This window comes from Anopheles merus, chromosome 2L (assembly GCF_017562075.2).
Source record: "Anopheles merus strain MAF chromosome 2L, AmerM5.1, whole genome shotgun sequence".
NCBI lineage: Eukaryota > Metazoa > Arthropoda > Insecta > Diptera > Culicidae > Anopheles > Anopheles merus.
The window spans coordinates 5009492-5025403 of record NC_054083.1 but is presented as its reverse complement, the minus strand read 5'-3'; the positions used below and the strand labels follow the sequence as shown (position 1 = coordinate 5025403).

Genomic DNA, 15912 nt, shown 5'->3' with positions numbered 1-15912 from the left:
GGATAAGCGACGCTGTATTGATTCCATTCTCTTAGAAAGTCTTTCACAGGCCGACAACACAGGCGTATTTGAGTACCGGGCGGATAATACTGCAGTATAACGCTTTGATGCAGATTGGGTCTTTGAATCGATTTTGAATTTTACATAGTAGTTTTCTCTGTAAAAGATATTTCTATACTAATAATTTTGCAAGAGGAACTCCAACATATATTTTTGTACAATAGACACACACCGAAATAGATTATACCACCGAAAATAGAGTAACTCTGGCATTCACATTATGTTTTCCTTAACCAACCATTCCACTAATGCAGAGGTCTCTAAGCTTTACAGTTCACTGGCCGCATTATTTTGCATATAACGGTATTGAGTGCCAATTTTCCGTTAACTTTAGGTAATACGAACGTTTACATCTCGTTTTTATAAGAAAATACTAACAGAATATAGAACACTTTTTTAGCTTTCTTTTATTGAAGCATGGTCAAAGAATAAAAACAATTACATTTTCTATTTTAAAAAAATCATAATAATTAACTATTTTTTCATTTTTTACAAAGTGATTGCGCGCCGCATAATAGGCTATTGAGAGCCACATGTGGCCCGCGGGCCGAGCTCTAACTGGGAAAACAGTCTAAGGAAACTCACTATAGAGTACAAGGTCCAAAATAGAAGTAAGACAACAAAAACACACTGAAAAATTAGTTACTTCGCTAGGAATTCATTTTGGATTTCATGAGATATGAAAATAAACTCAAAAATTCGTCAAATTAAAAAAATAACAGAAGAAAATCAAGGGATATTTAGCAGGGTCTATAGACGTCGAACATTACAGAATAGCATCAACAATATAATTTTTTCCGTATATGTAAAATCTTACACAGCCTTAACAAAAATAAAATCCTTTATTTTAAACAAATCAGCAACAAACTGTTATTTTTCACACATTCGACAATATTGGAACAAATAATGATCTAACGCTCAAACCATTGTCCTAAGGATTACTTATTGGGTCGATAAGCCAAAAGATTCGACTCTTCCATCTTATCACGCGTAGCTTTGTATGCCTCTCGTTCTTGATCCGGGTACTTGGTGGGCAAATTTGGAGAATGAAGATTAGCCTTAGCGGGATAACGTATTCCAGCTATTTCAACCTCATAATCGCCACTCAGTATGTAATCATTTGCTACCGGAAGTGCCCGTCCACTTGAATGCAAATTTTTTACGAATCCAAGACAAATCTGCGAAGCCAGAACAAAATAAAAGATTGGCTAGTCTGTATTGGGATATTTTTCCCGTAGGTACCTGTTTTTTGAAAGTAAATCCGTATGCGGTAGTAGTTGTTTGCCCACAGTATACCCCATCACGATATATCGGCTCACCGCCCCAACTCCACAAGTCTAGGTCAGGATCGTGATCGTTGATCAGCAACTGTATGTACATACGTTCCACTCCCTTATCTCTTTGCTGAAGCAAAGCATCTCTTCCGATAAAATCTACCCCTTTCTGTAAAGAAAGAATGACGAATAAGTTGAAAAGTGTTTTTCCCATTATTCCACAGTCGGCAAACTTGCTAACAGTACTCACATTAAACTTTACGCGCCACATTCGTCCGCACTCTAAAGGAGTTGTAAATGTGTCCAAATCCTGACCCCAGAATGCAAAAAACTTTTCTACTCGAAGTGTTCTCATAGCATAATAGCCGCAGTGTCGTATTCCATATTTTTGGCCTGCCTCCATGAGCTTCGTGTATACGTGTAATGCAAATTCGTTGGGTATGTAAAGGACATAGCCGAGTTCTCCAGTGTGAGTAAGGTTCAATGCTCGAATTCCATTTGCAAGACCGACGTCCAGTTCCTACGTGTGTTAAGAATTATACTTAGTAATATTGACATCCTTTTTAGAACAGCTATTGCCAAACAATAAACTTAAGCACTAACCTTGCAAGTGAAAAATGGAAAACTTTTTGGAGACAAATCAGTATCCGTAAGCTCGGAAAGCATAATACGAGTAAAAGGTCCCATAATGCAGATTGCAGTGTACATAGACGTCACATCTGATACGCTTACACGGCCTCCCGGTGGTAAATGTCGATCAATCCATGCTTTACAACGAGCCTGCTGTACAGTCGGTGCAATCATCATGTAACTGTTACAGAACAAATACGAAATGCAATGAAACTATTGGTTCAAATAGGCGAAAGCAGGCGATCAACAACATGGCATTTACAAAATATATAAATCAATATCTAAAAACTGATCCTGACTTTTGAGAAAAAGGTACTTACTGATTTTCTGATAACCGCGCCAATGAGCAATCATTCTCATATCCACCATGGCGGTTGTGCATGCCGGTGTGAATAATTGATCCTACTGGTTGATCTACATCGTTGGAGCAAAGATACTGTAGCAAATCGACTACTTCATTTCCTTTGGACCACAAATCGATCTTTGTAAATGTACTGTAATCACTCATTCCTATTCTTTCGCGACAATTTTCATACTCGCTTTGTACATGGTCAAACCAATGTGGTTTACCGAATCCGTTGGTTGTGGCAATGCGAAATTTAGGGCTACCCTTCTCATTAGTGGCATTTTTCTTATCAAACCACGCAGGTCGTTCGTAACCCATCACCTGACTGAAGACTGCTCCTGCTTCCTTTAACGCGGGAAAGATTGGAGACATTCGCAAATTTCTACCTGTTCGAAATTCATGAAACGGATAGTTAAGATCGTAATGTAGTCCAGGCACCTCTCGAACACGGTCACGTAGAAATTTTCGATTATTGTGCAGACCCAAGAAACGGGATATATCTAACTCGTGTAAGTCCACCGTAGAATAACCTAGAATGATTAAAACATGTTACATTGTGTTATTTTGACAGCATACCAGTAAATTAATTAGTTTGTTGTGGTAATCATCAGTTGGACTACCAACGACCAACGTCTATGAGGATAACATTGTACCTCGCATGAAGCCTGTACTTAAAAAAAATGTTTTCTTACACAAAAAAATGTTTTCTTACGCACTTATTCTTTACTTATAAATGAGTTTCAGAAGGAACAAATGGAAAAACAACGCACTTAACAAAAAAAATACAAAAGCAGTTACAAAAAATTATATTGAAGCGATTTGGAAATACGAGTGTTTTGTGGTATGGGGCAAGAGTCCCCCGAATGCAGGTAAGACACAGTGTTGTCAATATCAATAAAATGTCAATATCAATGTCATAAAAAAACCTGACTGAAACAAAATCCATATCAACGTCACGTACTCAATTGAGATAATCAGAGGTGATACTCAGAACGATTGGTGTGACTAATACATGCTCATGACATGTTTGCGACCATCGCTTGGTCAGTCACTATATCACGACTTTTTTTGCTGTGATCAATTTTGCAAAATATCACTCACATAGTCATGACAAATTCCGGCTGAAATAAAATCATCTCAGCGTCACGAGCTCTACTGTAATGATCAGAGGCGAGCCTCTAACAGTTGGTGCGTCCATCACATGCTTGGTGACATTGTGTGCAACCAACTCGTGTTCAATCACTTGGTCGCGACATTTTTAGGCGGTGATCATCGCGATGGTCATGGGAGATATGCGGTGCGTGTGAGTGGTTCCAAGAAGCAAAATGAGCATGTTTTTCGCTCTGTTTGACCCGACAGATAATCAAAACAGATAAAGGGAGAAAGCATGCTCATTTTGTTGCTAGAGCCCACGCGCCGAGTATATTCCAAGAATTTCGTGATTATCGCCGACAACAATGTCGTGACCAAGTGAGTGACCAAAAGTTGGGTGCTAAACTAAATGTCACAAAGCATGTGATTGATTCTCCAACTGTTTGAGTATAGTCACTGATCATCTCAGTTGGGTATGTGATCTGATTTGAGTTTCGTTTCAGTCATGAGTGTTGATGACTGAACCAGTGGCATTTGGCGGCACTGTTCACATCCACAAAGAATCATGATTATGCTTGCGCCGGCATTAAGCTAAGCTTGGCAGTCAGAGTATCGCGTTGGACTCAAGAATTCACATGTCGTGTTCAGAATGTCATGACGCACATTTATCGACTATCAGCAATGAGCATCAAGCTACCACGGATATGTTCACTGTTTTCGTTGGTGAAAATCTCGTGATACTCATGACATTTTGCAGCACTGGTAAGACCTGCAACCTACCTGAATAAAAAATTGAATTGAATAAAAAATGTAAGAAGGCTACCTAGAAAAAATTGTTTCTCAAAAATTCTCATGTTCTCATGTCACGTAAAAGTCCGTTCCGTGAGATTGTAATCAGGGATTTTTTTGTACAATCAGGGAACTACATTTTTCTGTTCTTCAACTTCCTTTTTCTTGCTGCTAAATCCTTAATCTGCATTTTTCTTTTCTTGTTTTTCTTTTTCAATTTTTTTGTTGTGTGTCTACCTAGCCAGTTTTGCTTTTAATCATAATTCCTTTGGTGGAATAAACTTTTCTACATCATTGTGGAAAAATTGTATTCCATTGATTATGTTTTTTTCGATTTTTGATGAGTTCTTCTGACATACATGAGCTTTTTTCTGTCGTCACCAATTTGGAAGACGAGAAGCGTCGTTCAGTCTCAGCATTGGAATGGGAAATGGTGATGACAATTTGGAACAGTTTTTTGAGTTTAATGAAATTATGATGCCGGAAAAGAACAGCATAAAACTCCAAACCATCATCATAAGGTGGAAGGGAATGCTTCACATTTTTTAGTACCAATTTTTTTCAAATCAAGAACTTTGTCGAGTTTAAAATCGACCTTTTCAGCTAGTTTCAACATTTTTTCCTCTCCTTTAATGGAAAAAAACCTTTGAAGGTTTCATGTATGAAACGAGATGGTAATAAAATTCGTGGGGAATGTTATTTTCAAGCAAATATGTTATTAATTTTACCACATACTTTTTCATACCTTTTTTAACAGTGGTGATGTCCTGTTCATTTGTCTCATACTTAGATAAATAACTGGGCAAAATTGTCTCGTCAACTTTTTTTAGTCCACTGTCTAAGTTCAAATGTTTAGTTTCAAAAACAGTCTCTAGCTTTTCGACATCATAAATTTTTGCTAACCAACACGACATAAAAGATTTTATATATTGGTAAATTTGAAAAAGTACAAAATCATTGGTTTCCAGAAATTTAATTAACTTTTCGGCATCACCACACACCTCAATAACAAACCGAATTACGGACTTGATACCTTTTATAGACAGTATTCTAACAATAATCTCTTCATAATACCTCATTTCTTTCCTTTCCGAGTGAGTAGATTTGGCTTTCAATGCAAAAAGTTTATCTATGTTCGCTAGTAGGACCAGCGTGCATTGCCTAACATTACCCAACGTGTTTCAACAAATTTTACGAACTTTTTTGGTTTTTCCTTGCAACTTTTTTCGAATACTTCCCACTTGGATGGTACATCAAAATAGTAGTAAACTACCTTCGCCAACTCAGATACCTCAATCCCAAACTCTTTCAAGGCATACTTAACAGCATTGTGTATGATTTGGGCTGGGCATGATCCTATGTCAACTAGCTGGAATCGTCTTTCATGAACCAGTTTCCTGTTCATTTGCGCTCAAGGCATTGGTTGACTTTTGGGCCATCCCTGCTTATCATGACAAGCTGGTCTAAAGGGAGTTTAGCAGCTTCCAGTCCTTCGAGAATTTTGCCCAGAAGAATATCAGCTTTACCGAGAAATCGGAATTCAGATGGAAGAACATCAGCTTCGTCAGGTGGCTCGAAAAATATTTCACCGTCACTTCCATTTTCTTGAGTCTGTTGTTTCCTTCGGTATCATCGAACAACAGCGAATAATACTCTTACCGTACATCCTTCAAGAAAAGGTCCCTGAAGAATGGTCCGATAACGTAATTGACCATATCGGTCATTTTCTGCCGATACACACTGAACCCCTTCAAATCATTTGGCGCTATCGCGCGTAACACCTTGGTGTCTTTTTCAGCGGAGTTGAACGATTTATTCTTCATTACTGCGTGTATGGTCCAAATAACCTCTTTTTCGAGAATACCTCCGTCTCGGAAACCTTCTCGAGTTTTTACCAAATAATGACGATTTTGTACATAACTTTTTTTTATTTCCGCAAAATCCGCGCCGATGAAGTGTAAAATAGCGCGAAACGCAAAATCCGCGCTAGCTGTAACAGCCCTGGAATTTTAATAATTATAGTGCATTACCAGATACGTGCCAATTTTGAAGTTCCTGAATAGTTCTTCAAACCTCGTATCAGAATATAGTCTTCGCACATCGATGAGGATACTCTTCGGCTATACGAGTGCGAAAAATCAGATTAGTATCTAAACATACTCATCGAAAAACAAGCATAGCCATTCTATATATTTTTGTAATAAGTGTTCTAAATTTTGGTCATCAAATCAAGGCTTTTATCAACGCTAATGATTAATAACGATATCTAATAAATTCAGCAGAAGCATAACCAAAGAGTACCCTAATCAATGAACATGAACAACACATGCTACGTACCATCTTTGCGGTTACCTACCCTTACTTACTCTACTCTACATTAATCAGATTACTAAAGATTGAAACCTAAGCAGATAAAAATTAGCACTCCCGTTTTTCTTGTCTTATTATCTTCAACGTAATTTTGCCTCATTCAAATAATTGCCAAGGTTCTTCGCGGGCTAGATTGAAAGTCATCCCAGGCCTCATGTGGCCCGTGGGCCGTTTGTTTGACATGTCTGCTGTACCCTATTATAGTTAAAATCCTGTATTGTTATAAGATTATAATCTATATTATATCATGTGCAACATTTTAAATGCAACGTGAAATATACCAAAGACACCGATATACAGCATTTGCGGTAATTACTGCGGTTTTCGTCCTTTTGGCAGCTTTTCCCCCTGTTGCGATGGTTTCGCTAACACTGGCTGCCCAGTATAAAATCTAAATAAATAGCGCAAGCGATAGGTAAAAGAGAGATAAGCGGAAAAGGGGAGAGGAGAAATTTAACGAAAGATAGGATGATAAAATAAAGTAGAATAAAGCGCTGGGGCCTTTTTTCTGACTAACCGCGAAAACAGAAGTTTTTCTACTTCATCCTAACATTATACGCCAATTTACGCGTTATAGTAAAGACTGTAAAATTATCTGATTCCGATCGTGTTTTGATATGTTGCTCAACTCAAACCCCCCCCCCCCCCCCACCCTTGTAGGGTCCATGTAGGATTTCATTTCCCACTCACTAATACATTTGCCCCTACTTATAAATTGAAGCAAGGATTGTCTTCTAGCTTTGTGGACATACCTTGTGTTATTATATCTGCTATCGCTCGTCCTACTCCGCCAGCTGCAGACATTCCCACAGTTTTCATTCCAGCAGCTACCAAATAATTTTGAATCTGAAAAAGTTTAACAATTCAATATGTATATGCTTCACAACTAGCAGATGCTTCACAACCTCTGGAGCTTCACCAATGATCCATTTACAGTCTGGCGAAAATGCTTCTGGACAGTTGGAAAGCCTTTCCAGAGGAATATCTTGAAGTGTAGGGCAGCGACGAAGAAGTTCTTCTAGGAGGGGATGAAAATGATCCCAATCTGGATGAAGTTTTCGTTCAGCCGTCGAAACAGGCATTTCGCCATCCTCGTAGGCGGGTTTCGCTGTCGCTTCGAACCCACCAGCCAAAAGGCATCCATCATTTTCTCGGAAGTAAATGTGCCCATCCAGGTCCCGCACGACAGGAATCTTCCCCTCAAGCCCAGCGATTGGTTTAGTATGAAGATAGTAATGTTCTGCTGCATGAAGTGGCACTTTAACATATGGCTCTGACATCTGCCCCACTTGCCGGGCCCAAAATCCTGCACAGTTTACAAAATATACACATTCCACAGTGCCTTTGCTCGTTTCAACCGCTTTAACTCGTCCGTCCTTTTGTATTACTTTAGTAACGGAACAATTTTCAGCTACTGTTAGACCCTTTTCGAGAGATTCATGCACCAAGCTGTGACAAAAGGCGTTCGGGTTTCCAACTCCGTCGTTTGGAATCCACAACCCCCCCACTATATCACTTATATCAATTAAAGGACAAAGCTCTTTGCATTTTTCGGGTGATACGATTTCACATTCTACATTCCAGGCTCTGAAATACAAAAAAGGGTTCAGATTTTTTAATTTCTTAATTGTTTGTTAGTGCTACCTACACGCTTTGTGATTTCATGCGACGGAACATGGTCATGCGGTCACGAGTACGAGCCAAGTTTAAAGATCCGGTTTGTTTCCATCCTGTTGGGAGGCCTTTAGCATGTAAATCCCGAATTAATTGTAACGAAGTTTGGGCAAGGAGCACTTGTGAATGGGTTGGTTTCAACTCTCCCAGCAAGCCGCTGAAATGCCACGGATTGCCTTCGCCAATTCGTCCTCTTTCAATCAATACCGTGTGCTGGCCCCATCCTCTTTGTGCTAGTTGATGTGCCACCGCAGCTCCCATAATCCCTCCGCCACAGATAACGACTCTAGAATCTTTTGGCGGGGTGTTACTGGATACCGATGGAAGACCATTTTCCCAAATGTCCGTTCTAGCAGTCGTAGAGTATGGGCAATTCACAGTTCTGGAAGATCCGGTTAAAGTTAAATTAGGAATCTTTTCCACATAGCCTGCATCGTATATGGGTTTCAAGCGATTAAAGCCACGGGAAAGGTGACTGCCTGTTATTGTCGATGATAACATTGATCATTTGTTTAAACTAAATCGTAATTTTTCTGAAAAAATCTAGAGCACAGTAAATAAATATTTAGCCCGACGAGCAGAACAAAAATTGTGGATAATCACAAAGTGGGTAGAAAGGAGGTGTCGTCATGTAGAACAATTGGGCATCGAGACCAAGATCTATTAAGGAGAACAGGTCGATGCAAAGCCCGTTGCTAGGTTGCCATTTTCAGCTCGCTTTTGACAGTTTCATGAAAAAGTGTTTACAAACAAACGGCTAATAGTTAACGCGCAAAAGTGGACGAATTTACTATTAGGAAGGTTATATTGGTTAAATTTCTTGCGGTCAATCACTTCTGGACAATAAAGGAGAAGTAATTGCAGTCTACTCTGTATTCAGAAACATTGATAACCTTTTTCATTGTTTGCCATTCCGTGACCACAAACCACTACCGTTTGCAACGGTCCTGCTGGAAAAACGAAATGTTTAACATGTTCAACTGGGTTAAAGAAGTCCTTTTTACTTTCAATTGAACACTGAGAGTAAAATGAAACATCCAATCGACACACACTGGTACGATATACATACCGTCCTTTACTTATAACCCGGCTACGAATGATAAATGAGATCCTTGGATTGTATCAGTCATGTAATATTCTAATTGGATTCTAATTCTTCAAATAATTTACCAGGAATTGAATGTAAAATGCTGAACAAAACTCTCATTCACTCCATAGCAACGTCCATCGCTAAACATAAACAATGTTCACTTTAACTGTCACAATTTTCCCATGGCTTTCTGTCAATTTACTCTAAGCGCTTTGACCTGTTCTCTTTCAAGGACCTTGATCGAGACTTTAGAAAAAAGCACAAAACCAAGATCGACGGCAGTTGTCAAATGCGACGAATGTTGCTGGTATTTAGATATGATATATGAATTGTTTTCGTTTAATACACATTTTTTAGCATTAAAAGTTCGTATTTTGCATCCACACTCCATAAATCGACATTTTACACGTTATAATGTAGCTGATGCCTGTAAACAAATATCGACGGCTGTTGTCAAACTGAATCTCAAAATGGCAACATGCCAAACGCTAAGAAAACACCTCCTCTATATTCCACCTTGGGATAATCATATGATTTTTGACATAAGTTGTCATTGTAATCAGTGTGGCCAGATTAAATTGGCGGTTTTCGGCAATGTGGGTATCAAGGTGGATTAACCGTCTTGTGTACGACCAAAAAACTCTACGTAAGCGTATCAATAAACGATGCGCAATCTCAGATTGCGCATATATTTATCTGTCAAACGGATCGGTTTGATATATTTATCTGTAAAAAAAAAATTATATATCTCGGACATATAATCTTGAAAATTTATGCGCAATTTTGGTGCAATCTGAAATTGTATAGAAATGACGTTTATAGCTCAGGGTTGGCTACGCGAAATGACATATGTTTTGATAAAACGAATATATGCGCAATCTGAGATTGCGCATCGCGTATTAATACGGTAACCGTACAACCGATTACCCGAGTAGGCCGTATATTTTGTATGAAAGAATGATGTTCTTCGTGGTTAAAAGCGTATATCTTTTGAATTACTTGTTAAGGTCGGGGAACACTGTCCGTACTCGTAAGTGTAATTTCTATTTTTACTAGCGCATCTGGTGGCGTCTGGTGAAAACTTTTTTTGGTCATCGAGGTTATGCCAGATCTTAAGATTAAGTAGTTTTTCCATAGTTTTTTTTTTGTCATGAAAATTGATGTAATGCGTGCAGGACATGTGCATCTACCTTTTACAAAACTTTTCTCGTTCGAATTAAGTACAAAACATGGAAAAATAACATATTTTCTGAAGTGCCTCCAATTTGTTTGCCGCCGCCAGATGCGCTAGTGAAAATTGAAATTACACTGGCGAGTACGGAAAGTGCCCCCGACCTTTAGATTTGAATGAAAACTGTCTTATAGGTTCATAATAATGATTTATAACATATCGTAGTAAAATAAGAATTTTAAAAATCCAATCAATATTTTTTTCAATCAAAAATGAGCTGTAACTCCACCACCCCAACCGGCCAGGTCGCAAGTTTTGAGTGGATACTTGCTCCAAGTTTTACTTACTGTAGGGATTAGGATAGACAAGGAAGTGATAGATAGAGAGAGATAGGACGAGCGTGAAAGATCATTTGAGATGACAGGAAATACGAATAAACGTCAGTCGTGTTGGATTAATCAACGGAAGAGCATGACACCGTGTGTTCCTTCATTTCTTGAATCCGAAAGGTTGCTTTAAAGGATGGCGGGTTGGCCAGATCAAGACACTTACGTTTCTTTCAAAAGTTATAAACATTTTTCAGTTGTTTTGCTTGTTGTTTAAAAATAGATGTTGATGATCTATAACATATGCTTATTATATATTTTTTATACCGGCTCCAGACAATTTCGGAGCCGGTTCCGGAGTCAGCTCCGCTCCAATCCAACGGAGCCGGCTCCTCACCCAAGACTTCGAAGCTGAACGGCTCAGCGCCAACGGCTCCGACGCCGGCTCAGCACCAACGAATCTGCACCCACGGCTCCGGAACCGGTTTTGACAGATTGCACCAAAAAAATCCCTTTTCAATAAAGTTTCAATCGGGAAGATCCGTAAATAACTGAGTAAATAATGTTCAAAGAAATTTACACCTGTTTCCATCTACGTTCGAATCTCGTGCCATTTGCATCGAATCGCAAACCGCCTGCTTCGAACCGAATGCCACTACGATCGAATGCGTGCATCCATGGTTGAATCGCGTGCCAGTACGGTTGAATCGCGTTCCACTATGGTCGAATCATATGCCACTACGATCGAATCGTGTGCCGCTACCAAGATCTATTAAGGAGAACAGGTCGATGCAAAGCCCGTTGCTAGGTTGCCATTTTCAGCTCGCTTTTGACAGTTTCATGAAAAAGTGTTTACAAACAAACGGCTAATAGTTAACGCGCAAAAGTGGACGAATTTACTATTAGGAAGGTTATATTGGTTAAATTTCTTGCGGTCAATCACTTCTGGACAATAAAGGAGAAGTAATTGCAGTCTACTCTGTATTCAGAAACATTGATAACCTTTTTCATTGTTTGCCATTCCGTGACCACAAACCACTACCGTTTGCAACGGTCCTGCTGGAAAAACGAAATGTTTAACATGTTCAACTGGGTTAAAGAAGTCCTTTTTACTTTCAATTGAACACTGAGAGTAAAATGAAACATCCAATCGACACACACTGGTACGATATACATACCGTCCTTTACTTATAACCTGGCTACGAATGATAAATGAGATTGTATCAGTCATGTAATATTCTAATTGGATTCTAATTCTTCAAATAATTTACCAGGACTTGAATGTAAAATGCTGAACAAAACTCTCATTCACTCCATAGCAACGTCCATCGCTAAACATAAACAATGTTCACTTTAACTGTCACAATTTTCCCATGGCTTTCTGTCAATTTACTCTAAGCGCTTTGACCTGTTCTCTTTCAAGGACCTTGGCCGCTACCATTGGATTTCTGAAAGAAAGAGCATAGTAAACTGTTTGTTTACGCTTGAAAGCTGTTTCTATCTTCGCCGACGGCATTTCGTTTGTAAAATTCTCATAAAAGGCAATTATTCACTGATTACAGTCTGTTCCCGAGTTACACGGTTCTCGACTTACGCGGATTCGGAAATACGCGGTTTTCTAAATTTGACAGATTAAATGTCAAATCAGTGCAATTTACTTCAAGTTCTGTAAAAATTGCATTTTTTCCAACAAATTGAAACCACTTAAAAGCCAGAAATATTAGAATTTTCTGCACGAATCATATCAAATTCCCCCCCCCCCCGCTGCGCAAATTCGAGCAGTTTCCAGCGCAGGAAATGTACCAAAATCTGCGCTGGCCAGCGCAGATTTTGGCTGGTCTCCCGCGCTGGACTTCAGCGATTCCTGCGCTGGGTCGAGCAAGTTTAGCGCCATCTGTTGGCGAAATGGACGAACTATTTATGGCGGCGGAGGAAAAAAAAACGGTCAAAAAATTTAAAAATATTGGCGCCCATTTTTTCGTCCGCTTCATCTCCCTCCCTCACCCTGGCTTGCCTTACTTGCGCTTCTACCCGTGGCTTCCGCCGCCAGCTGATTGATTGGGTGTTGTGGTGTATGCGTTGATTCTCATATGTGCATTGCGGTTGTGTATTGTTATTGGTGGGTGTTAGCATTTATTTATTTGTGTTTGACCTTGAGACGCTGTGGGAGAAGCTGGATTGGGATTCAAAGTGTTATCGGTGTATTGATGGTTTATTTTATTTCGTGCGCTGCTGATGAGACCATTCGATGCCCCTGCCAATTGAGGGTTAAGAAGCCTATTTAACCGTAGAGTTGGCAACCAGATTTACACACGTAAGTTGGCATCCGGCATACCCGGGTATTCCACACGTTTTGATGCAAAATATTAACGATTTTCATAGGTAAACAATGCTTTCTATATTTTAATGCTTTAAGCAAGTAATGCCGACCATATATTCTATTCTATTTCATTTATTCATTTTTTTTCATTTTATTATAAAAATAACGGTCAAATTGAAATTTGGAATTGCTTGAATTTGATTCAAAAATAAGCACAATACGAAAAGAGGAAGAAGAGAAACGTCATTCTTCATACAAAATGTATGGAATACCCGGGTATGCTGGTTGTCAACTTACGTGGTAAAGTTAAAAAAAATCAAAATAAAATACTTACAGGCTGTTTAAAATTACAACTTATGCACCAAAAAATCATAAATTAAAAGTTGGGAGGCTATGGAAAATTTCAGGTCAATAAAAGCAATGAATCAAAAGTTATTGCAGTTCGAAGTTGAAAAAAATACCCGGGTATCCGGTTGCCAACTTAAAGGTTAAAACAAGCGAAGGAGAACGTCTAACATTAATCTAATATTTTTTTAATTTGAACATGTTTGATGCTTCAACGACCTTTTAAGCATCATGTAGCACAGTGTATAGTGGCAATAAAATATATTTTTTTAAATATGCCTAAATCTGTCTCGAGTTTTCGGGCCACGACACACACACACACACACACACACACACACAGCGCGGGGAAAGTGATCGTTCACTCTATCATGTCGCGATCCCCCTCCCCGCCCGGCGCTAGGGTTGAGGATGCGATACAAGAAAGCTGAACCAACCGTTCTACCGATAAGGTAGCCGTAATCGATCATGCGGGGAGGGGGGGGGGCAGTGCGTGTTTGCGCGACTTCGGGGATGCGTGCTAGCGAGCGCGCTTTCGTGGGTGCGTGCTGGCGTGCGCGCTTTCGTGCGTGCTGGCGTGCGCGCTTTCGTGCGTGCGTGCTCGCGTACGATCATGTGTGCGTGCGCGCGTTCATGCATGTGTTTGTGTGTGTGAGTGTGTGTGTGTGTGTGTGTGTGTGTGTGTGTGTGTGTGTGTGTGTGTGTGTGTGTGTGTGTGTGTGTGTGTGTGTGTGTGTGTGTGTGTGAGCGTGCGTGCGTGCGTGCGTGCGTGCAGAAACCCCACAACTGTTTGTAGCCGCAGTGGATGAAAATGTACGCATTTTTGAGGTTGCGCATCTCGCTACCTGAGAAGCAACACAACCATTGGATTGGCACTACCATTTTTGCGACCGGTTCTGCTGTTGGGGTGTTAAAAAGAAACACAAATCAAACGTGCGTGTGATATGTAGCACATTGCTTTCCCATTCAGCTAGCGGATGCAAGTGGAAACAACTTTTTGCATTGAATTCATACAAAAGAGGATTCTGGATTTATTTATTACGGTGCGCGTATGGTGCTGCACCTGCCCGTCCAGAATCTGGTGGCTTGTTGGTTTGGAGTAGTTATCATGACGCCGATTGACCGGCAATGCCTTGAAATAGGTTCGGATCGGTAGGTTCATGTTTTGGTCGATTGCATTCCGTTGATTTGTCGCGCCACAGCAGTAGACCCGGTAGCACCAAAGTCAAAACAAAAACCTTCCCCGGTACGGATGGCGATTCAAAGTTCTTTTTCTTATTATTATTCTTGTAATTACGGCCTACGCGATCATGCCGGCCTTTTCAGGACTTGACCCAAATAGCCAGAATTGCTTAAGCAGCTCATTTTGGCACGCTAAAGATCGCTGCTCTAATTCGCCTTTTGCAGTAGATAAACAGCATCAAAGTTCTATGTGGGTCTTTAAAACAGCGCCTAAGCAGCTTCCTTATGCCACGATGCCAGGGATTATTTTTCTTTGTGTTTTATTTTCAAGCAAGCGTCATCGATGAAATAAACAACAAGAGTTGTTTCGTTTAAACACATATGTATATTTTTAAAACTTTTGTATTGACGAATTACACAAAATTATACACAATTTACTGATAATTCACAATCACTTCACTCAATATTCCTTCTTTAATTAACTTATCTAACTTGTACAGCAGCAATGAGATGATTGACGGCGTCTCTCTTTGACACTTTGACAAGATCCACCTTGTACCGATGCCATGCATTAAAAAGCTATAAAGTTCCACCAAGTTCGATACACACTCTTAACAAGCCTTAAAGTTCTATCATGAACCCTAGACATAGTGCTAATCAGCCGCAAAGTTTCAAAGAGTACCATGTGCCTGTTAAAAAGCTCCATAGTTCCGCAAAGTACCGTCTATCTCTTAATCAGCCACAAAGTACGACATCGGAACGATTTTTCGTTAAACAGCCCTAAATCAGCTATAAAGTACAAGCTGGCTATTTGGGGAATACCACGTAGTCGGATGGTCACCTCTTGCTACCGCGGACGGTTCATACGCGGTTAGAACCCACGACGGGCATGCAGATGTGAGGAATGATGGCGGTGTCGCGGGCCCGCTCCTATCCAGCGTGCAACTTGCATACTGCCACACTGTCTCCTGCTCGATGCATACGCTGCAGGTAGGGGGAAGGATGCACCTCCATGATAAAAAAAACCGTCATGAACCAGCGTCGGACCTAACGGTAGGCGGACTAGGCGGTCACCGAAGATCTCTAGTCTGTGATATGGCGTATGTCTACAAGTAATAGCGACAAAGGCCCCTGGAAAAATGATTGTAGGGGTCCCATGGCCACCCCCCCTCCCCCCCATCCGCCCGCAATTTAAGTATACCGTTCAATCTTCCAACAGCTGTGTGCCAGTACCCCCTGCTCCCGG

At 40.1% G+C, this 15912-nt stretch overlaps 1 protein-coding gene across 1 annotated transcript; it reads right to left on the bottom strand.

The window, feature by feature from the left end:
* Window positions 1-883: 883 nt before the first annotated feature.
* LOC121592979 (pyruvate dehydrogenase phosphatase regulatory subunit, mitochondrial) lies at window positions 884-8871 on the bottom strand. Its single transcript, XM_041914960.1, has 8 exons — window positions 8210-8871; window positions 7467-8148; window positions 7314-7407; window positions 2285-2840; window positions 1938-2145; window positions 1585-1854; window positions 1303-1503; window positions 884-1238 (listed from the first exon to the last, which is right to left on the bottom strand). The coding sequence occupies exons 1-8, from the start codon at window positions 8734-8736 to the stop codon at window positions 999-1001; spliced, it is 2778 nt and encodes a 925-aa protein (XP_041770894.1). The 5' UTR covers window positions 8737-8871; the 3' UTR covers window positions 884-998.
* Between the last annotated feature and the right edge of the window lie 7041 nt (window positions 8872-15912).

What these genes read in the sequence shown, in the direction of transcription:
- LOC121592979 (XM_041914960.1), bottom strand. Translation starts at nt 8,736, where the DNA reads ATGTTATCATCGACAATAACAGGCAGTCACCTTTCCCGTGGCTTTAAT. An exon ending in CGCATGAAATCACAAAGCGT is followed by an intron (nt 8,149 to 8,209) that starts GTAGGTAGCACT and finishes TTTGTATTTCAG; the next exon opens with AGCCTGGAATGTAGAATGTG. An exon ending in GATTTACTTTCAAAAAACAG is followed by an intron (nt 1,239 to 1,302) that starts GTACCTACGGGA and finishes CTGGCTTCGCAG; the next exon opens with ATTTGTCTTGGATTCGTAAA.